A 24,069-nucleotide genomic window follows, 5' to 3' on the forward strand; every position below is an offset into this window, starting at 1 on the left:
CTGAACAGTTATAGGTTCCTTGCAATTACTATCACAGAGAACCTATCTTGGTCATCACACATCACCACCCAGGTTAAAAATGCACAGAAAAGGCTCTACTTCCTCCTTCCTTAGATCCTGGTTAACTTCTACAGATGAGCAACAGAAAGCCTACTGACTGGAAACATCACGAACTGGCATGGATTGTGCACGGCCCAGGACAGGAAGGCTCTACAGCGTGTGATTAAAACTGCCCAGAACATCACTGGTTCCCACCTAGAGAGTATCAGTGACCTTGGTGAAGTGAGGTGTGTGTACAGAGCCCAAAGGATCCTGAAAGACAGCTGCCACCCCGGCCACAGTCTGTTCATCCTGCTGCCATCTGGAAAAAGATACAAGTATCCGGATTTAGGATAAACTTCAATTTAATTTCTTCTTAAACCATGTTAAGGAACAATTACATTAAATCTTCCTTTTACATTGTAACTTGTATAAAGCTTTTTTTTTTTTTTGGTAAAAGTCGGGGCTTTAGTTTGCTGCATTATATTATATCCAAAGTTAAGGACATATGAAATGGGGGAGTTTTGGGGTCTTTGGGGGCAGTTTTTATGCACAAATTTGTTTTTTCTCTGCATCAATTTGTGGTGTTATTGTCTTTAATTTTGTCAAAATAAAAGTCCTACTTTCATGTTTTTGTTGGGTGGGGCAAGTGCACATGTGCTAAATATTAAGGGGTACATGTACCATGCATTCCCCCAGAAATCTACATCTATATCCCGAGTGCAGTGTAAAGTGGGAAAGAAGCAAAATATCAGAAAAAGCTGAATGACAAAGCTGAAAGATGAATCTGAATCTGAGTCTTTCATTATAAACATCATAAATGCAGTAGGTTATTTATTGCAAATATAAATTGTTTTTATTGTGAAGTTTTTGCTTTACTTTCAGGTCACTCCTTGTTATTGAAACGGATAACTGATGTGCTGTAATTACAGTAACAAAGGTTCCTATCCTAGATGGCTAAATCACCTGAAACGTTCAGATTGAATACAAACACAACAGCCTAAGACTGAATGAGCTTTGCAACAAAGAACTCTGGAGGGAATTTATCGCCACAGTTAACCTTTTTTGTCACATACTGCGGTTCACACCAGCAGTCTCCAGATCAACCCAGTTTGGCACTGAGCAGATCTTGAACTTGAACAGGAAGTTAAAAGTTTCAATGTGCTGCCAAAATCTGCAGGAACTCAGTGACGTTGTTGATTCAGTGTCAACAAACAACCCTCTGGTACATTTCCAACAACCTTGCCAAGAATTTCGGGAGGCAACAGGAGCTCTAATGAGCATCAGCTAGGTGTAAATAATAGTCATCAGAGAGTTTGTGCTGCTTTCGTTCTTTATTTTTAAAATCTTTACCAGTGACAGCCTTTACATCTCACATCTTACGATAAATCAAGTAACAGTTTACATGTATGCAATCCATTGCAAATGTAACAAAGTGAACAAATTTGCTCACAATATTTATAACAGGTGAGCAACTTCATCAGAACACAGACAAACAGGATCCACAAGCTTTGCTGGTGACAACAACTGAATCAATCATATGGTTTGCCAAGGTAACAGTGCTTAAAAATTATTCTCTTTTTATTTCTATGCACTGCAATTATGCCAATATATACTGTACATGTCACACAAGAATAATACCTCTTTATGAACGAAATATCGCACCCTTGATAATATTTTGTACATTTCTCTATTTTACAATTTAATTTCGACTTTACACTGTGAAGTACTGTAAATAAAAAAATCAAGACTGCTGTTTTTTTCTTCTAGGGCTTGAACATGCAAGCCTCAGGGTGAGAGGTATCCAAAGGAGTTGAACTGCTGGATATTTTATGGACAACGGCATGTGGTGAAAGGCAGGGTGGGCAGCTTGAGAAGGGAAGTAAGTGTGGGTGCTTATGTGGTGGAAGTCTGTGTGATGCTCCGCTGGCTGCTAGTACTCTTAATGGCAAAGGTTGAGGAGTTGCTCTTGTGACTGGAGTCAAAGTCACGCTCACAGTGGCACTGGGATGATTTGAGGTAGCGAGTGGAACAGCACAGAAAGTTCTGCCTAAGATCCTGGAACAGATGCCCGGCGAAGCACATGTAGATCCAGGGGTTGCAGCAGCTGTTGAGGCTGGCCAGCAGCATGGAGATGATGAAGGGCATGGCTGCAGGAAATGAGAGAGAGAGAGAGGAATGTTACTCTGCCATGACAATAAAAATGAATCAGCAACTTCCTTTCTCTTTCAGAGTTTGGATTCAAATAAAAAAAGGTGTGACCGCCTAGCTGAAAGTTACGTTAAGTTATCTACCGTCATTCTTTTCATGTGCAGGACTATTTACATGATTTATGAATGGTGCACACAGTTTTCCCTACCTGTGATGATATAGAACTTTATCTATATTCAAACATTTTATCCATGCTCGTGATATCGTGGTTGTAGGGATGGCAGTGTTAGTCAATCAGACGGTCTACGACTACGGTCCAGACTGCAATATCTCAAACTTGGAGATGAAGAGTGCTGGACTTTAGAAGGATATGCATGGTCCCCACAGCATGAATCTTAATAACTTTGGCAATCAACTGACTTTTCATCTGGCATCACCACAAGGTTAATATTTGTGGGTTTGATTGAAATGTCCCAACAATCATTAAGTGGATTGCTTTGAAATTATTGCATATAGCATCAAACACTTAAACTCAGTTTTACTAAAAGGCAGTAAAGCCATGTTTGACTGTTAAGTTGTGAAAGTGGAGGGCTTCTACATTATGACCAGGAAATCCTGTTATTCCTTCTTTTTTTACCATGGACACGTGACACTGATGATATGAGGGCTCCCAAAGTCGACTAATTGCTCAAAATGTAGTTAAAAGTCTTTAAAGATTTCTTTAAAAATACTATCTGGTGTAAATAACTTTAAATATTCATCTTTAAAGCCAGTTACAATACAATACATTTTTTTTGTAAAATGGGAAAAGCTATTTGTTTCTGTATGGCAACTATATACGAATATGGAAGTGATCTGTCTTTCCATGACTGCACATTGTTACCATGTGGCAAAAATATAACAACCAATCCCCTTAAAATATTTTTTCTTTCAAATATTAAAATATTTAAGTAGTTTTAAGTTTAAACTCATGAAAATATTTTTTATAATGTTTAAGTAATAATTTATACAATAGTGAGTTAGGATGAATTGTAACAAGTTTGATAAGTAAGTAAGCATACCACTACGCTAAAGTAAGATGGTTAACATGTTTAATGTTACGTGCTAAATATCAGCATGTTATCACTATCATTGTGAGTGTAACAGCATGTTGACATTAGGTCAGCTTGCTAACATTCAGTTAGTAGCCCACAGCCTCACAGAGTAGTTCTAATCTTGTTTGTTTTCACCCATTTGTAGTTTTCTGCCAATAAAGAACCAGTTCCATTATATAAGATACAATAACGCAGTTATAACTGTGTAATAGTAACTGAAGGGATTCTTAGACTTTGAAATCAGGGATTGAGGATGGAAAGAGTTTCAAACACTTGTAGCCCAAGAGTGAGAAATAAACTTATTATTATTTCTCACTATTTATTTCTAATTATAAAATACATAATTGATGACCTGTTCAAACAAGGAACTGAGCAAATTCCTGCAAAAACACTTTCAAGATTAGAATGGGAGAGACAGCGCAAATGTTCCTCCTCGCACAACACTGTGGTAATACATCACTGGAAGTAACCTGCAATGGCGCAGTGGATGACATTTACGCTACATCAACTCCACCATCCAACTGACATTTGGCAAACGAGGTTCAGATTCATGTAATAGCTTTGCATCCATATTTAACCTCTTCCTACTGATTGCTAATCATTTGGTGCTGCTGCTATTCTCATGTTGTCTTTAATGACACTTCCTGAGCTCCAACAAAATTGTTCAGCATAAATGATCTCTGTAAGGGCATGGAAGTCACACACATGATTAATTTCATATTAATTGCTTATCAGACGTTGAGGATTTGATTTATGAGACTAAAACATGAGTTTAACTAAGTGTAGATCATTCAATTAGCCTTCTGCTATGGTGTCAACGGTATTATAATCTACTTTTGGGCTGCGTTGCTATCTTTATAAATGGAAATGTCAGAAAAATTTAGTAACTATATTTTAACCTGAGCAAGAAAAATGTTCTATAAAAAGGCACACAAAAAAGTGTAAATTTACCCTCTGATTATGCATCGCCCTGCTCTAACACAGACTAAAAAGCTGCTGACATGGATGGAGAGATATGCTTCATTGGAGACAGTGCAAAAGACCAACTGGTGGTTATCATGCATTCTTATCGGGGGGATGAGAGCAGAGCCTGGATCTAATTTAAATAATAGGATGAACTATCAGGAAAAAGTCTTCACAGAATTAGCTCATGATGTATTTTACAAGAGAAAGATGAATCACACAGCAAAAGAAAAGGCAGAATGCTCATCCCCCAGGTGGTGCATCTGTCTTTCTGTCAGTGTTGATATTGGGCAGCCCCAAAAGACTCCTCAGCAAGTCATTAATGAGAACACTTAGTGCTGATTCGGGCTCCCTGGAGGTTAACATGCATTGTAGTAATCTCCTTTTCATTTTAACAATAAGTGGTATTTATGAGTAAAATTGCTTTGAGTGGTCTTTGACACTGTCTTGCTTTTCTCACAGCTTGTAAAGACACTATATAGACACTGACCTTTACAAAAAAAAAGTAACACTTGTGTCGATCAGCACTTAACACCAATCAATAGCACCCAGAGTGTGAGTCAGCGTCTGGGGGCAGCAGGCTCAGCAGGGGGAAAGCTTGTGTTCCCAGTTTTTTGGGGAGCCTGCGTTAGCGTCTAAGTCAAGGTTTCACCTTCAGATGTTTTTGTACTCTACATAATGAAACCTGTATGGCTGTTCAATGTCACTGATGTTACAAAGCTTAAAAGTATGGGACACTGACATTTCTTAAAGTTAGTGATTAGCCAAATGGGAGTCACATTATATCAACTTTTTCGGCTGAACTTCGAGGGATGAGGCAATTTAGCTCTTTGTTCATGCATCTAAAAAAATACACTGATTGTCTTGATGTCAACATTGTACCTAGAGGTTAAGATTTCATACAGTGTGTGTGCTACACCACCGCTTCAATTTTGGCTAAAGGGGTAGTTCAGCATTTTGGGAAAATGTACTTATTTGCTTTCTTGATGAGAGTTAAATATTAAGATTGATACCACTCTCACATCTGTATGAAATGATGTTGCAGCAAGCAATCAGTTAGCTTAGCATTAAAGAAATACATCACCCCACCAGTTGTTTTTTGTGTGTCAGTTACGCACCCTGAGTTGTGTTAAATTCAGGAAGAAAACTTTGTTTTTCTTGCGTGCCGCCACAGTGAACGAGGAATCCAAAGAGGTGAACATTCATAATAAAATGAAGTCATTGGGGTCCACATTCAACAACAGCAAAACTATATCAAAATATTTGTTTACAAACTCTTACCCAACTTGTGCATTAAAAATCAAGTCTTTTATAACCAGTTGAATAATCAGTACCTCCCACACACATGCATTTCACTAAAACAATGCTATTTAAAACACTTGCATATAAACAGTCTCACCCAGGGACGAGTAGTTTGTCTGTGCTGTTTATGCAGAGGCATTTAAAATAGTAAGGATTTGGCAAAAAATACTTGTGTTGGGGAGGCAATGAGCATACGACTGCATAAATGAGACTTGGGCTATAAGTTGCATGCAGATGTTTTGATATGTTATTTCTGTTTAAAGTGAACTCCTATGACTTCAATTCATCAAGAATGCTTGCCTGTTTTAGATTCTTTGTTTATAGCAGAGAGATGCACCAAAAAAAAAAATCTTTCTAAATTCAACATAACACAGGCTGAGTAACTGACATAAAAATTATTGTTTTGGGGTCAAACATTCCTTTAAGACTAGAAACAGCTAGCCTGGCTTCCTCCAAAGGTAACAAAACCAGCTAAAGCTCACTACTTAACACAAATATTGTTTGTTTAATCAAAAATTGTAGTGTAATAATGTTAATTCACCATTTAATGTGGAGCTATGTGACTGGACCATTTCTTGGTCAGGTTACTATAGCGGAAGAAACAAAGACAGCAGACTTTTCATCTAACGCTTGAAAAGAAAGCAAATACGCATATTTTCAAAATGTCAAACTATGAACTTACTCAAATTATGCATCATGTTTGTTTACTCAACAGCTGCTTGTACATAATGTTTCTGCTACGAGTGGCTTTTGAAAGAAAGACAGTGACCTTTAAGTAGTAAGCCTCCACTTATGTTAAAACGTCAGCTTGATTGATTATGTACATTGATTGAAAAGATGTCTTAGTAAGGTGAATCTCATAGGAAACCACAGTACTAATTTTCCCATAATGGTGCCAATCACTTAAAACATGCTGAAATAAAAGACTTCTTTCTGCAAATTATCCTGTAATAATATTTTGTGTCTCACACATTTCATGTAACTAGTTTATCTATTCCAGAGTAGAATACAAAAGGTGATTATAGGGAATGCCGCATGTAATATCAGAATCTTTATTTGAAATCCGCAGCTCCTCACTGGCTGATCTTTCTGTTTTAAAGGTACAGACCCTGTTTCGCTCGTCCCTCAATTAATATTCAAAACACATTATTACAACCTGGTTTCTCTTCCAAACTGACTACATTGCAGGTCCAGTGTGTAGAATTTAGTGCAATGTTGCCACAGACAAGGGTTTGTATGATATCTAACGAATAAGCACACCAGAAATGGCCTTGACACATTGTGTACAAGTAGAAGTTACATTTACGAAAAAGAAATGTGGTGATGACATAGCCTTAAACTCAAATTTTACCTTTTTTCACACGGTCTCCTGGACAATAGTCTTGTGTTTTATAACCTCTTCTCCAACTAAACATGCCGTCTTATATGGACTTATGCTCTTTATACTACAACCATTTTTATTCTCATCAGTGTATTGGTGACATGATCACCGCCTTCCTGATTATGAGGGTTATACAAACACATTACTGGCTCATAATTATGTGAGTTTTATATTAATTGTGGTGGTTTACTTTTTTTAGGTACACATACCAACAGTGCATGAGAACAGCCTTTTCAGTGGCATCTAGTGGTGAGGTTACACAACTTCTCCCATGTACCAAGTGTCTAAAGGTCATGACACACCAAGCCGACGGTCGGCCATCCACCTACGTTAGGCCAACAGCATGCGCCTGCAGCCCTCGTCGCACTGTATCCTGCACCGTTGGCCCTTAATGGCAAACAGCTAAAGTTAAGGGAGGTCGAAACACACTTGTTAGATCAGGTACGATTGTTTTTCTTCAACCACTGAACTCTTAACAAAAACATTTCCTGATAGGTTGTATTGGTGTTCACGGGCATTTGGTAAATATGCTTTGTTCTTTCAACACTAGGTTGTGTCGTTAATGTGCTAACTGGCTAACTATTGTCATGGCGGTCTTCCGGTTTCCTGTTTTCAGTGACTACAACAGATGACTGCTGTCTGCTGGTATGGAGGGGTATCTCCTCTCATGCAGACGCAGAACAAACGTGCTTGTTGGCTGTTGATTTGGTGCGTTCCTGTGCAACACTTTAGCCAAGACATGGCGTTGTGAAAGCGACACAGCAGAGGACTTTCGTCGCAGCTCGGATGTGCGCTTCGTGTGTCACAGCCTTAAAGGAACTACAGTGTCCGACATGAAAATGTGAATGGTCAAGAAACATCAAACATCAAGAAACAATATGGCGGACTCTGTGGAAGAGGACCCGCTCCATTTGTGGATATTAACAGCTCATTCTGAGGTAAGAAAAACACAACCAGGCCTTGTTATTCTCAGGTGATAACGAAAACATAGTTATGCATATAATTTACTATATTATATACCATATCCTCATGTTTTCTTTAACTAGTTAATTTACTTAATGAATGTTTTAAACACAGAGTAATAACGGCTGTCCCTCCTAAGCTGTGCGGTCTGGGCCCGCTTGCTGAGTATGACTCTAATGGACATTTTATCTGCACACACAGGTGACACTCCAGCCTATCTTTTGTACACAAACATTGACACGTGTCACAGCCAATTCTAGCCTTTCTCAGCACTGATCACGTGGAGGACAGCCATCAGAGATCCTCCCTGCACTGAGTCAGGCTCTGCAACAGAAAATGAATTAATCACTTTCTTTTCCATTCAGGGACTCAAGCACTTTTGCTGCTCTTTTTCCAGTGACTTTAACTTTGAATATCATTGTAAGGTGCAGCACTAGAACCAGTTATAGCTATATACCTCCTCAGTGTTGAAGAACTGGATGACTGCTAAGTAAATTATGCAACTTTTTAGCTCCAAAATGTAAATAGTTGGTGTGAACCAGGCAGCTTGAGGAGAATGACAGCCACACAAAACCAGTCAGCTGGAACCTGGTACACAAACAGGGAAACAAAAGAACCAAGGCTTGAAACACTTGTAGTGTGTTTACTCTCCACTCATCAAGAAACTTCCTGACATTATTGTCTTATTTTTAGCATGTGTATGGTTGTATTATTTTAGTCTGTGTTTGCAAAAAATGTTTCTCTTTTCACTTTTTATCAGAGGAAATGCCACAACAGTATAGCTATAAGGGATGGGCACTGCTTGGAAAACAAGTTGTGTATTGTGTTTGAGGAGATGTAGTCATTTTATTGTGTAAGGTCTTCAAAGTAATAGCTTTATTAGATTTGCTCTTCATTTTCCAGTACAAAAATGTCCTTAAATCACAGACACATTCATATCAAACACAGCTTTTTCAAAGGGCTATTTCTGCTTTTACTTAGCTTTATCTAAATGTAATGAAATAGTGGAAGGGGTACAATCACAGTGCAAACACACTGTGGAGTATCAGATCATCTGTTGGTTTATGGGTGTGGCCATTGCCCAGCGGATCGATGAATATAGGGGACACATACAGTAGAAGGCAGCTTAATGTCCAACGCGCTGTTGCTAAATGTCAACGACGCACTCCAACATGCCCCACGGGCACAAATAAAAGCTGCTTGGCGCGTGGTGGCGCACGCTAATTTGATTAATGATTAACCGTCAGTCGGTGTCTGCAGCTGTGAGGAGGGTCACAGCACACTGAATATTCTGTGCACAGATCTTGCACTTTAAAGAGCCTAATACATTTTTACTTACCATGCAACAAGTGTACTGATATAAACAATCTGACGTGTTAAAAAGAAAACATAGGTGGGTTTTCTTGCTCTGCATTTTTGGTGAAAACAAAACATTAACAGCATCAGAATGCATTAGATTAACAAGATTAACTAGTTGTCTCTTGTAAGAGCAGTCAATTTGGAGATGACATGTTGTAATCGTGCGTTTTAAATCTTGGTAGTGAGGAGACTGTGACTGTGTATTAAGAAATGTGTGTATTGCAGGGATGTTCTTTCTTAAAACTGCTGAATGTCACAAACATACGAATGTCACATACATGGCTTTGTATTCAAATCAAAGCATTATGTTTTAGCAGACTATTTACAAATTAGACCAACATTTCTTATTAGTTTATGATGTGTCGTCCGGTCAGATCTCCTGCACTTAACTCTGTCATCCGAACCCTGGCTGCGTTATTTAGACTGACACTAAAACAGCAGACCTCTGCTCTCATTGAGACAGCTTTATTACCCCAGCATAGTAAAGACGAGTAAACACATCTCAAAATGATGTTTTTGTCATCTGAGTTTCGTCTAGCTGCTACTAGGCGCTGGCACCCCGGTGCGTAAAAGAGCACCGATGCAGCAAGACGGCTGCGACGGTTACAAGTCTACATTCATTTCTACGGTTCAGTACAGGGAAAAAACTAATGAAAAAAGATAGTTGGTATGTAAGTGCTTCAAAATATTCTAGTGCGTAATGACATGAGTACATCGGACTTGGAGCGGCATTGCGCGCACTCGGAATGAAATCAAACTTTAAAATGATCCTACCTTCACGGGGCGCTGCTGGATCCCACGCAGACCACATCTGAACGGAGAAAAACGGAGTCCAACAGACGATATAAGCCAAGACGATCACAAAAGTCATTTTCACTGTAGTTATCTTTGCCTTGGAGATGAGCTTCACGCTACTCACGCGGGCCAGCGTGTTGCATTTGGAGGCTTTTGGTGTCAGGCTTATACACTGCTCCCGCCTGGTTTTCAGTTTGAAGTTTTGCCATATTTTGAAGCTTATCAGTCCGTAGCAAATACTCAATATCGCCACCGGAATAATGTAAATGGTGAGGCTGATCCATGTGATGTAAGCTTTGGCACCCCAGGGCTTCACAAAGTCACCCCAGCAGTCATACACTCCTGATCCGGCTGAGCCAACCTCGATCAGGGAGAAAATGAACATCTGTGGGATACTGAAGAACAGACTCAGCACCCAGGAGAAGATCACATAGAAACGGTCTTTTCTCCTGTGCAAAGAACGAAGAGGCTGACAAATTGCCAAACACCTGTCTACGGACATCAAAACTAACATGTAAGTGGAAGCGAACATCCCAACGACCTGTAGGTATTTCACTAACCTACACAAAATATCCGGTCCATAAAACCGAAACGTGATGTCCCAGATAAGTTGTGGGAGAACTTGAAATATCGCCACAACTAGATCTGCGATGCTCAGGTGTTTCATGAAGTAGTACATGCGGGACTGGCTGTGTTTGGTGGTGTGGATGGCCAGCAGGACGCACAGGTTCCCCGCCAGCGCCAGAAACAGCACCAGGGCGAGCACAGTCACTTCCACCTTCGCCACCTCCTCATTCCTCTTCAGAGGGTTCGTCTGATTCAGCCAACCGGTCCCGTTAACGAGACTTGAGTTCCGCCAGGTTTCGTTAAATTGCCATAAGTCACTTTCATTTGAAATTCTCTCCATTGCCGCAGTCTTGTCCTCTGCAGATGCGTCAGGGTTGTGCAGTCATGCAATGACTGGAACAGTCACTTTAAGGGTCTTCAGTGACAAAGTCTTCTTCGCGTGCTCCTCACAGGTGTCAAGACAAACGGTGAGGTATGAGGCTCAAAACATGTATCTCAAGTGATAAACAAGGGTTGGCTCAACTCACCCATCCTCCCTAAAAACTGAAGACGCCTGAAATATTTCCACTTATAAATTAAATTTCTGATAAAAAAAAACGTGGCATCATAAAAGTAAACTTAAGGTGCAGAAATCTACAATGTGGAGCTACAAAACAGCACAGCTAGGGTTTAAAATAGGTGGGTGGAACACCTCACAGTTCACAGGTAATTCTCCAAAAAACAAAATCTTATCTGAGTAGAAGCAGTCCAAAGCATAGCAGGCTTATAGTCGAAAAATATATAATATATACTGTATATATTTGCTTTAAAAATTAAATTAAACTCTAGAAGTTATAATTTTACGAGAAAAAAAAATGCAGCGGAAACTGAAAGCCCCATCATCTTCTTTGGTAAGAATAGGAATGACCAGCACTACGGCACTGAAGCCTCTGTTATATCTGTCCCCGGTACAGCGATAACAGTAAATAGTGTTACCCTTCACCGCCACAAGGTAGCGATGTGAGTCATTCATCAGCTCCCTCCCTGCAGCTAAAAGCTGCAACTCTCTTCAGAGTATGAACCCACAGATTTGCTCTGAACCAGGGACCTCATTTGTCTACCAAGTAAAGATTTTTGTTGTCAGATACTGTATGAGTGAGAACGATGTCCTGATTTCGAGGAGTGAAGCATGTGATGAGAGAGCAACTATGTCAATATACAATATTTTCATAATGTGAGCAAATGTGACCAAACATTTAGAGGCTCAAATAAGTCTTGGAAGTTATCTGACCTCAGTTTGGTTTGAACTAGAGGTTAATAAAATAAACAGTTATTTAAAAACGTTTTTTTTTTTTTCATAACCTCCCAAACCACAGAGAGGCAAATAAGAATTAAAAATTTAAGTGTTCATTAATTTTGATTTTGCAGCTGGTACAAGTGGGGCTTATGTTAATTACTGGGAAGCTTAATATATCATAACGTAATTTATTAATTGGTTCTGTAATAATTAAACAGCAAAGTATCTGGTAAATAAAGCTGTTCAGTAAATCAAGCAAATTAAAAGGTACAGTAAATGTAACAGATTAGGGGTAAATGTAGCATGAGATTAAAATACTCAAGGAAAGTATAAGTATCTCTAACAAAGTACATTCTCCCAAGTACTGTACAGTACTTGGGAGAATGTATGTAGAAGTGTAGGTCCATTGTGTAGGATTTAGTGGTGAGATTGCTGAAGTGAAACTCCTTTTGTGTGCCAAACATGTAGAACAACTTCAGTGGTTGACATGAAAACTCAAAAACACAATGTAAGGATGAGTTTGTTGTCACATAAAATCTTAATATTATTATTCTATCTATATACTGTATTGTATTGATGGACATCAGGCAGCATGTAAAAAAACCCACATTTCACTGGAAGTGTTTTTGCGACACCCATGTTAATGTCCATGTGCTACATTCCAGTGGTTTCTCTCAACACACATTTCTTCCGTTGTCAAGAGAAGTGTTTCTTTGGAATGTAGGTACTAAAATGATAATGGTGATTTACTTCTTAAAAATCATTGCTCAAGAATTTTAACAGCATGAAAACAAAAATAAGCATGAATACTGAGAGCATGATGCATAAATTCCTTAGTAAATGAATGAAGTACAGAAGGAGGATTTTAATTTCTATTTAAAATACCAATTTTCTGGCATTCTGCTGCCTAAATTGTGTTTTGATGCCCTGTGGTGCAGGAATAATATGCAGCATAAAATATGTGAAACCAATGACTTTATAGATCATGACCATTAATAATTACTGAGGCTAAAAACTAACTTACTTAACACACATTTGAAAATTTAGAAAAATGTCAGAATATATGATTAATTGACACAGTTACACCAGTGCAAACAGTCAGAGGTACTGAAAAGTGAGGTTTGTTTGATACTGTGTGGCTCTTTAAATTTCCAGTAACACACTGTAGCAAACCCTGCGGGAAAAAGCCTCTGGTCCTACCTTCATCAGAGTCTTGTTCCCCCTTTTGTGGCTTTGGGTTTTGGAAAATGGCACATCCACAGGAATTTCAAAGCAGTAACATGAAGACCGAAGATGATTTAGAGCTGACTGGAAATGAAAAGGACAAGGAAAAAGAATAATGATGCATTAAATCTAACACTGTGACTGATCAATTTGGAATGAAAACAATTAATGACCTCACTAATGTTTTTGGTTGAGCTACATGAAATGAGACAGTATGCGAGGAATGAAACTGAATATAAACAACATTTAAAATCAAAAAACAAATACAATTCTCCTAACAAAACAAAGCCAGCAGTGAAAATTGTAAAGTTTTGTATGTTTAGAATATTGCTGCAGCTCAGCAGAAAGTGATTAGAGGACTGATGAGTGCTCGCCATTTCATGGACGTCGTAGATGTGGAATAAAGCAATGTGTTTTCCATGGATTTATGTGCGTGAATAAGAAAAGAGCCAGTCAGTGCTGCATGGCTTTATTGGGGTTTTGCCAGAGAGGGTTCACTGGGACCATTTGATTACATGGTAAGACTGAAGTTGTCTTAGTGTCAGGAGTTTGGACTCCTTAAGTAAGTGTGCAGTGAGTGTGTGATGAGAGATGTACACAACGTGCAAGATGAGGTTATTGTTAAGTAAGCTATGTCCTCTTTCAGGTGCTAGATTTTCAAAGTCTGCATTTCTAGACTAAATATGTCATAACAAGTTGGCAAGGTCTGTCCCATTTCAAGATTTCTCCAAATGTAGCAGACAAAAACTGTTCAGGAGCACACAACCTCTACTATGTTTATTTTGCAGCCCTAAGTATCCCCCAATCCACGGCATACTGCTACATCGTTTCATGGAAGAAATGGTGTTCTCCATCAAGTCATAAAGTCCAGAATTATCAATAACGCATACTGTAACAATCTACACCATGAAAAAGCTATAGCAAGATGTGTAAATGTGGGGCAAGACATACGCTATTGTTTACAGCCATGGTATGTTGTGAAAGAAGTATTTTACTGCTGGAAAAAAAAGTATTTTTATAAAACTGGGCTGTCTCTGCAGTATAAAGATTTAAATACTTTTAAAAGTGGTGCTATTTGACCAGAGAAAACTACATGGAATTGGCAATTGCTCAAGAAGTAGAATATTTACAACTACCAGAATGCACTTTGCCGCATCAGACCAATACACGCTCCCGCAGGTGGGTGATGCAATTCAGCTTGGCCATTTATATGGGAGGGGTCTAGATGCAGTCTTGTAGACTATCCACTAGATTACACTACACGACACACACACTTCACTACATGACAGACCCACTGGACATCTTTTCCTAACCCTAGCCACAATTAGACGTGCTTGTTTTAGAAACATGAATCTCTATGGTGGCTAGTACCAAACGTTCTCATAGAGTTTGCTCACATTTCTGACTCTGTTTTTACAATACAGTAACAGTACGGTGCTGCCTTCCTGTTAACAAACTCTCGTATTACAGCCAAACAGGACACTGAAGCTTGTTTCTAAAGACATTTAAGTTGAGAAACAGGCAATACAGTTACAGAGTCTTGTTAAAAGTTGATCAATGCTGCATAGTTTGACAGGTTAATTGGAGTTTGGTCTGTGTTTGGTCTTTCTGTCCGTGATGGCAGGCATGCAAAAATGCAGAGGTACAGTCTCTTTGATCAACAGCCCTAGGGCTGCTGAATGGTTCATGAAATTAACAGCGAGATCAGGGTGCTAGTGAGTTGGAGGGAAGTTTATCATAATTCATTTACACATACCAACATTATTATGATATAGAGCTGGTTGGAAATTTGTATTTGTATCCCTTTCATCAGGGTCATCTCTGACAAACAAATGGGTACTTAATGATTAATGTGGTACCGCAATTTGCATTTTTTTTATCCTTACAAATCTGTATGCTTTTGAGAGAGAAATTCCTGGTGATTAACTTAAAAATGCCTGATATTAGGAGTTAACATTCAGTTTTGGTATCTCTGACCATGTCCTTAAAAAGATCCCGCTTCTGAAACTGGTCAAATGTATAATTTCAGATAAGGGTGTGAAGATCCAATAATGGGGTTAGCAAAAAAAAAAGTTCAACAGCCCAACTGAAGTGCTGTTGATGGATATGAGCTCAAGTGAGGCATTGTGAATTCAGGTGAATTAACAGCATGACGTCTGGCTTGACGTTTTCTGTTGCCTCGAATAAAAGGATAGAAAGTTGCTGCAGTGGAGGCAGCTTAGTAGACTTGAATGCTAAAGTAGAGAAGAGTATATGGCAGAGGATGTCTTCTTGCCATGAAGAGAGCAAATTAAGATGACAAGGCTGGAAGAGGTCCAGGTTCCTTGTGGTGAGCATTCGCTGTCATGGAAATAGAGAGAAAGTAAAGAAAGATTGCAGATGGAACAAATGATGCTCTAGAATTTCCTGATATTAATGACGCTGCTGGACAAAATCTTCAAAAATTATTAGAAGGGATTTATATAATGCCAGGTCCAGGTCAAGTGACGAGGGAGAAGATGGTAAATGAGGTCTGCACACATGTAATTTTGTAATTCAAGATGACTCCAGGGAACAGAAGGATAGTAATCTGGGTGGATGATCATAACCTCCTGGTCTTAGAGTGGATATCATGTAATCAAAACTCTATTATTAGAAGTGGTGTTATTATTGTTATTATCTATCTTATTTATTGTACATTGTGTAATATTATATATATACCGTAACAATACTAATAATGAATACTATTTTTCTATTATTGTGCTTTTATATTTTCAAACTGCTGTATTATTATTGTACTTTGTGATATACTGCAAATATATAACTTGACATACTTATATATTATTATATTATTGTACATGTTGTACTTTTTGTTTTTGCATATACTTAAACTAGTAAATAGAGTTCACACATCATGTCTGCTGAAGTTGAAACACTGGACTTCTTTTAAAAGAAATATTTGCATTATTCACTTATGTGGGTATAGTATTTCACATAGCTTTTCATAGCATTTCACTTCTCTAATTACTAATTTTATTATTCATTTATTTAATCCATGTGGTTCTTTACCTGTTTTCTAACTTTTCAGTTTGTCTCTGTGCTGCTATAACATGTGAAGTTCCCCTTTTAGGGATCAATGAAGGATTAGCTCATCTTATATCTTAAAGGGACAGTTCACGCAAAAATCAAAAATTTTTCTCTTACCCGTAGTGCTACTTATCAATCTAGATTGTTTTGATGTGAGTTGCTGAGTGTTGAGATGTCTGCCTTCTTGAATGTAATGGTAGCACTCAGTTGTTGGTGGTACTCAAAGCCCCAAAAACATACATTTGAAAAACTCCACAACGACATCTTCTTCCAGAAATCATGACCCGGTTACTTGAGATAATCCACAGACCTTGTTGTGAGCAGTTTAATGTAGGGGCTAATTTAATTCTACCAAACTACACCCATTAACCACATCACTGTGCAGAAGGAAACATGGATGGATGAGATGCTTGTGCTCATGACATCACAAGATATGAACATTAATGGCGTTCTCCTCGGTTGAGCTTTAATGTTAGTTAACTTTGTGATGCTAGGTGAGCTAGCAGTAGATGCACGCTTCCTGCAGAGTGGTGATACAGTTGGTGGGTGTAGTTCAGTAGAGAAAAAATACTTCCTACATGAAACTGCACACAACAAATTATGTGAATAATCTTGAGTAGCTGGTTCATGATTTATGGGAGGAGACATTGCTCTTGAGTTTTCCAAATTTATTTTTGTTACTTTTTGCACCACAAGCAGGGTGTCATCTGGTTCAATTATACTGAGGAGAAGTCATACACCCAGTATTTCCAACACTTGACAGCTCACACCAAAACAATAATAACTGACAAATGTTGTGTTTGTGACACAATAAAAATTAAAGCTGCAAGCACCGATAAAAGGGGCTACAGTGGCTATTAGGTGGCAGTGGAGGGGATATTAATTCCACGTCACCTTGGTGTACATCATTTGTAGACCAAACCATGTACATCATTTGTAGACCAAACCATGTAAATATCATGTAAATCCAATGATAATTGCCCCTTAAGATTTACTTCCTGTTGCCAGTAGGTGGCGCTATTAGGACTAGTGATTTTTGTCATACAGATATGTTCACGCAGGACCCTTTAAACCCATGGAGTTTCGGGCAGATCAGACAATGTACACCAAAGTTACAACAATTTCTTGTTTTATGGCGAGACATCAAAATTGTACGCCATGCCAAGGGAAAACCGTAAAAGTTTTGTGCAGACCTTTGATCACTTTTTATCTCCAAGGGGTTGAGAATGGACAAAACAAATTTGAAGTCAATTGTATTATTCCTGTAGGACAAGTTCGCAAAAGTACGAGGCCCGAAATCTCCAAAACGGAACACAAAATTCAAAACTGGTTTGGGGGGTGGGTCCAAGAAGCTTTTTTGTGCATCTGGGCATGATACATAAGTGTACCAAGTTTCAAAATTGTAGGTGAAACTACCTAACCATTGGGGCTACACGTTAGGGGGTTCTGTGGAGCCATTTTGCCATGCTCATTTCCGAAACCAGCAAAATCTGACTTTTGTCGTCAGGCAGGGCGTGCGTACCAAGTTTCCTGAGTTTTTGGGCATGTGGGTCCCCACACCACTAGGTGCTCAGGCCCTAATAATAATAATAATTCCTTGCTTTCCAAGAGCTTCCTTGCACCGCTAGGTGCTCGGGCCCTAATGAAATAAAGGGCATACTCAGAGCTACAGCTTAACTAGCACTGTTGTTTACTTTTTGAACTGAACATTACAGGCAGGGAGAGGTGCAACTAAGCTGAGAAAATATTTCCATACAATACAATAAACAGCACCACAGATGAGAGGATAGATGTTTGTTGCTTATCCAGCCATCAAGCTGATGTGACAGTGGGACAGCTCCTGTAAAAACTACAAATTCTTGGATGGTTGTGGATATTAGACACATATTAAACACTGGCAAAACATGTCTTATAAACACTTATAACTTTGCAGCAGTGATCGCATCCAGTCTTATGGAAAAAAATTAATGTTTTTCATTTCTTCAGCAGCCACGGAAACCTGTGCAGGATAACTATCCCATCTACCCCCCTTCTCATACTGATTCCAGTAGCTCAGCAGTTCTCTGTGCCATTCCCACAGATATTGGGCTTTGAGTTGACAGATCTAATTAGAGGCGAGGTTCAGGCCCAAGCTCCTGATGAAGTAAGATACAAAGGATCTGCACACTAATACTTTTGGCTCCCGCTGCTTATGTAATCAGTCAGTACACAAGGTTCTCAGCCTACCATTTTCCTCTAGGTGATCTTGTGTCATGAGGCGCATGCAAAAAGTAGACCAACACAGCAGGGTGCAGAGAGATGCTGTCACTCCTGGCTCAGTGGGTGCATGATATATTCTGCAGGCTAACGTCACTTAAAGCACTGAGGTGAGTCATTAGCCTCATAGCGTTGGAGATTTCTGCAATTATAGCCACATGTTTCAGAGGCTTGTAAGATTGAAGTGAGTGTAAACAAGCAAAATTAAGTCATACATCACACCAACTCGAGACATATCTCACTCAAGCATGGAGTTGTAACTTGCAAATGTGTCAGACAATATTGCTTGCAGAGTTCCTCAGGTGGGCCTCACTCCTGAGAGAATGCCCGGCTTCATTACAGGAGCTTCCTGAGTTTCTGTTTTGTGCTTTTTAAAAAATGTCAAGATCTAAGACATCTTATTCCAAAACAATAACAGGATAAGGCTTCCTGTAGTGCATCTGGAAAAGTTGTTTATATGCAGGTTTGCCAGCTCTGAATGGCTTTTACAGGAAGTGGCAGTGGATCTTGAATGAACAAAAAGCAAACAACTCAACAATACCCATTTCCTAACGCTTGTTTTATGTTTGTGGGACAGAGCACTCATTGCGTGAACCAGTGTGCCAACACATAAATCATATTTGTCTTGTTTGCTGAAGAGAAAGAACTTGATAATAAACGAATGGCTGCAAATGAGACATGACACAAAGGAGCAAGGATTGGAAGATAGGTCGAATGGGATTGAAGATGTGTTCTTGTGAATTACTTTTCATTACTAGCTGCGGCAATGTCAAATAAATGTAATTGGGTTTTCCACATTCACAATACCATAGTTTATAAAAGCAAGGACATTGGGTTTATCACTCTTTATGACCAATACACTATATTCTCTTCCTGTTACTTTTATTGGTGTGATAAATCTGGGCTGTCTTCAATATAAATGACACTTTATCCACTCCATCATACTCTCCTTCCCATAATATGGACACAAGATGCTGTTCTGATTACTGTAACTGTGGTAGAAAGTGTGTGAGTTTAATTTCTAACATGCAGTAGTGACTTGACACATTTGCTGACCACAACTGCTGAGATGAGTTGTCTAAAGCCCCCCAAAAAGCTTTTTTTTTTTGCCATGTTTGCAGTGTGGCTCTAGGTTTGTAGATTTGCCTGTTGGTCAGTTTGGTCCTGACCAAAATGTCTAAATAATTACTCAAAGGATTGAGATGCAATTTTGTGTAAACATTCACGGTTCCCAGACAATTCATCCTACTAACTTTGGTTTGGTTTGGTTTGAAACTGCTCTGACATTTTCTTGAAACTTTACACTTCATCATTTGACCACAGCATGATTTTGCTGGTGGCAATTAAAAAAAAAAAAAAAAAATCAAAATCAAGTGTATAGATTTTGCATATCCACAACATTTGCAAATTTAAGGCCATAAAGGAACAGTTCTGAGCGAGTTGAGTTGTGCCTTGCCGGCAGTGGAAATTAAACTTTAGTCTTGTTTGATCATATTTGTATTTCGATGTACAAATATGAAGGACTCATAAACTAATGTTTATCTTGTTTCAGGCAGTAAGACAAGAGTAATCTTATCCCATAGTCCATAGTAAATTAATAAATATTCAAAGTCAATACTGTCGTCCAAACACAATTACAATTATGCTTTGGCTGTCAGGCTAAAGCTGTTGTTTGATCATTCTGCATCTTATTCTGCAATTATTTGATGAAGCATTAGATGTTCGGATAATCAGATCACATGCTAATAAAACCTCACATTAGCAATATGAAATATCAATCCAGTGCAGAAAAAAAGTATTGTAAAAGACAACATTTAACAGAAATCAACCAGGTCCATTGTGACCATGAAACCAATGAAGAATATAAGGACTGAATTTGGTTAATAGGCAGCAGTTTGTCTGGATAGCTGAAATGGGGGAGTAAGCATCACAGCCAAGAAGATTACTGTGAGAGCAGTGGACACATTAACAATATATCAGAGCCTCAATGTGACATTATTTAGAGTTTCTGCTGTGGTTTATGGAGCAAGAAGAAGAAGTCAGACTCACTCAGACATTCTGACCTCACAAATGCACCTGCCATGCCAGCAGTAAACATGCGTGCCTCACAAATCAATTAAGCAAAACAGGTACTGGATACAGATGTGAAGCTGCTTCTATTGAATTCCACTGGATAAGATTAAGTGGAAACAGATGGTTGAATATTTAACTAGAAGACAGCACAATGTTCCCCTGTAAGTTGTTATGACACTGTTGCTCCTATCCACACTTTAGTGTATGAACATATTGTGTGATCAGTCCATCTAAGCAAATTAAACAACACATCTTCAAATCTCTCTCATTTTGTGTCAAAGCCATCTGAATTATGAGAAAAATGTGGAGGAGAAAATCACTTATTTTTTGGACAACTGGAACACATTCCGCAAAGGATATAATTAACACTAAATCTTGAATTTTTAAAGTTTGGTTTGGGGCAGAGGCATTTAATTCACATCCAAAAAAAATACAAAATAGGAGTTTCATGAAGGATGGAGCAGGTGGGACAATACGCAGGAGACTGCAGGCAACAGGAATTTAAAGAAATAACTGTATATTCAAGGTTTGTGCAGTCAAAGCAACACTGATGATTACAGAACAAAACCAAGGATCCATCAAAGACTGCAATGAAAACCAGAACTTAAATACAAACGATTCTGACGAGGGGATGAAGTGTCGGTGGCAACCCAGTTGCCGCAAGAATTGGAACCATGGATACCTTAAATTTGTATGTTTCATATGTAATATAGCATTTTAAAAGTGACAAAGAATAAGACTTTGCGATGGAGGGGAGAGTGGATGGTGTGACACCCAGGTCTGCTCACTAAGATGCAGACCATTGTTTGAGACCAACAAATCAAAAATCGGTTGTTTATTAGCGAGACATCGCTGTGGCTTGAGCTGATTTTTGGCTTGACCGCAGCATGGAGACCAGCTCTGTAAACGGGAAACTTTGTGAGTGAGTGAGTGACTTAGTGATGAAGTTGCTGAAGTTGCAGCATTGGCCAGTGTGACTGACAGTGTGGCGTTGCTGTTTCCCCATTGGCCGTTCTTTCAAAATAAATAAGCACAGACATGGTGGACACGTTGTCAGATGCTTACAGCTAACTAGCCATCCGCGGCTGTTATGTCAGTTCTGGATGGAGGAGATCAGAGAGGATCACCTCATCATATTGTTTGAGGTAACAGCCGTGTCTGTAAAACACGAGCCTTAAATTTATTAAAACGTTATTGACCATTACATGTTACGTTGGAGCTGGATTGCAACAACGCGTTTATACACCTCTGGTTCCTAACCTTGGTGTCCCCACCGTGGGAAAAAAATATATATATATATGAAATAAAATGAACAGTAGGCCTATCTCATCATGCCATTAATTTCCGCAACGTTAAATAAATGCAATTGTATTTCTGAAATTTAGATAAATGTTCAAGATTCTTTTGTTTAATCTCGCAAGGCACAGTGAGAACCTGATCACAAGCTGCATTCACAGAGCCTTCATTCTCTGCTTAACAGCCTTGTTTGGCTTTGCCTTTTTTTTTTTTTTATAAAAGAAGCCTTTCAAGAATGTATGATTGAAGGTATATAGAATCATCATACAGCACTTCATAAATCCTATGAATTAGCGCCTCATGAATGGCTTTAGGTCCTTAATATAAAGTTACTGTAAAGGCATGGTTGTTAGGTTTTGGCAGTTGAAGTTATTGCGGTTTGGTTTAGGAGGAGAAATATGGTTCACACAGTGTTAACTCAAAGTTTACACGACTCCAAATTCCCGTCTCCAGAGAGATAGTTTAATGTTTTGTGAGTCATCCAGCACCCTAACCTGCCTCCTCACAGACCGCACGGAGCCGCTTCCTTCTTTACTCCAATTGGTGCACTGATAACATGATCTCAGCCCTCTGAAATATGTGGGTTATGCACAAATTACAGGCTGATCATATGTACAAATGTGGCTACATTCATTTTCATAGGAAAACACACTAACATTTCATGAGAACAGCATAATCTGCTACATAAAAAATGCAGTATATTCTTGGTTTGCAGAAACATACAATGCCAACATTTATTCTGGTCATCTGGTAGGTGTAGAGATGGATGGAGAAATTCAGGTGAAGAGAATGAGGTGATTAGACATGAGCTCATTGGCTGGGAAAAACCCTGGGAGTAAAGGAGTAATGAGGCTGAAGAGCAGGTGTGTAGTTGGACCAAGGAGGAAGAGGTAGCACAGGAACACAAGAGATAACACACACCCATGCCCACACATACACACACAGAGGAAAACCAGGGACATGGAAGACATACGAGGACGAGGGAAATGGGGAAGCACAAGAGAGAGACAGGTGCACGGCTGTGGGTCAGAAAAAAAAAAAACTTATTTGCTCTCCTGGTCTACATGTTTTATTTATGTTGAATTTCTGTTAAATCTTTTAAAATCCTGCCTCTGCCATGTATTTGTGCAACCAAGACTGGGATTTGAATTAATAAAAATTCCCCTGCTGTGTATAATAGCAAAAAAAAATTGTTTCTCTGATAAGGACTTCATACATGAATATATGAATAAAACAATAGCTACTTGATTTGTGTGTGTGTGTGTGTGTGTGTGTGTGTGTGTGTGTGTGTGTGCAGGACTTGAAAAAGTGGTTTGATATTATCTGTTTTTTTCTACATTAAAAAGCCTTAGAAATGGACCAACGGTTGTCTTTTAAGTTAAAATCATTCTACCTCAGACACAGAATGATAAGGGATACTCGCTTATTGGACTTTGAATTTTATCAAGACAAGCAGACACACACACACAGAGCTGTACGTGAGAGAGGATAATCAGAGCTCTTTGAAATACCGCTAGCTCCCCTCTCTCGCTCTCTCAGACCATTACCTCCAAATGCAACAGTTAGCTGCTGGCCATTGGACTGCTTGTTATCCCGCGTGTGTGTGTGTGTGAGTGTGAGTGTGAGTGTGTGTGTGAGTGTGTGTGTGTGTGTGTGTGTGTGTGTGTGTGTGTGTGTGTGTGTTGCCGGGGGAGGTGAGCTCTGGGGCTTTTCATACAGTACTATTTCAAGCACCTGAAAAAACTGCCTCCCTGACTCTAATATTTGTCCAGCAGCTCGCCTGTGACTCTCATTTCACATGTAATTTATGTCAGATTAATTCTGCCATTGGCCACTAACTCACAGTGATTTCAAAAACCACTTAGAGAGCAGCCATCAGTAAACCTGACGCGCTCATGTCTGGTGAATGTGCTTGTGCATTTTTAAGTAAATTGCTGTGTTTGTGCTACTTCCTCCACCAATGGACAATCTGAGAGGTTCAACCTCTTGCATATCTTAAATAACAAGTTACACCTACCTCTTCTTGCTTTCTTTACTACAGTTTAAACTACAAAATCAATACATGAATACAGCTGTAAATATAAAACACAACTTAAAAGCAACCAAATCAATATCCTGATGATACATGCAAATAGTAATTTATATACCATTTGACTGCCCTGTGGGGAATCTTCAAACTCGTCTTTATAAACTGTCAACTGCAGTCTGTTAGCCTTTTTGTTCTTTTCAATATAAGCTTTTAAAATTATATAATAATTTTCCAA

At 38.9% G+C, this 24,069-nt stretch overlaps 2 protein-coding genes across 2 annotated transcripts in view; both read right to left on the bottom strand.

Annotated features, from left to right (window-relative positions):
- Positions 1-1,804: 1,804 nt before the first annotated feature.
- oxtra (oxytocin receptor a) lies at positions 1,805-13,052 on the bottom strand. Its single transcript, XM_042504302.2, has 2 exons — positions 10,027-13,052; positions 1,805-2,189 (listed from the first exon to the last, which is right to left on the bottom strand). The coding sequence occupies exons 1-2, from the start codon at positions 10,952-10,954 to the stop codon at positions 1,936-1,938; spliced, it is 1,182 nt and encodes a 393-aa protein (XP_042360236.2). The 5' UTR covers positions 10,955-13,052; the 3' UTR covers positions 1,805-1,935.
- A 41-nt stretch (positions 13,053-13,093) lies between these two features.
- rad18 (RAD18 E3 ubiquitin protein ligase) overlaps positions 13,094-24,069 on the bottom strand; it is a 69,811-nt gene continuing 58,835 nt past the window's right edge. Inside the window, exon 13 of the mRNA XM_088087721.1 lies at positions 13,094-13,198. Coding sequence (XP_087943847.1) covers positions 13,189-13,198 — 10 coding nt within the window. The 3' untranslated portion in view covers positions 13,094-13,188. The remainder of the gene's footprint in view (positions 13,199-24,069) is intronic.

Source organism: Plectropomus leopardus, chromosome 2 (assembly GCF_026936395.1).
Source record: "Plectropomus leopardus strain MGB_pleo_1.0 chromosome 2, ASM2693639v1, whole genome shotgun sequence".
NCBI classification, from domain to species: domain Eukaryota; kingdom Metazoa; phylum Chordata; class Actinopteri; order Perciformes; family Serranidae; genus Plectropomus; species Plectropomus leopardus.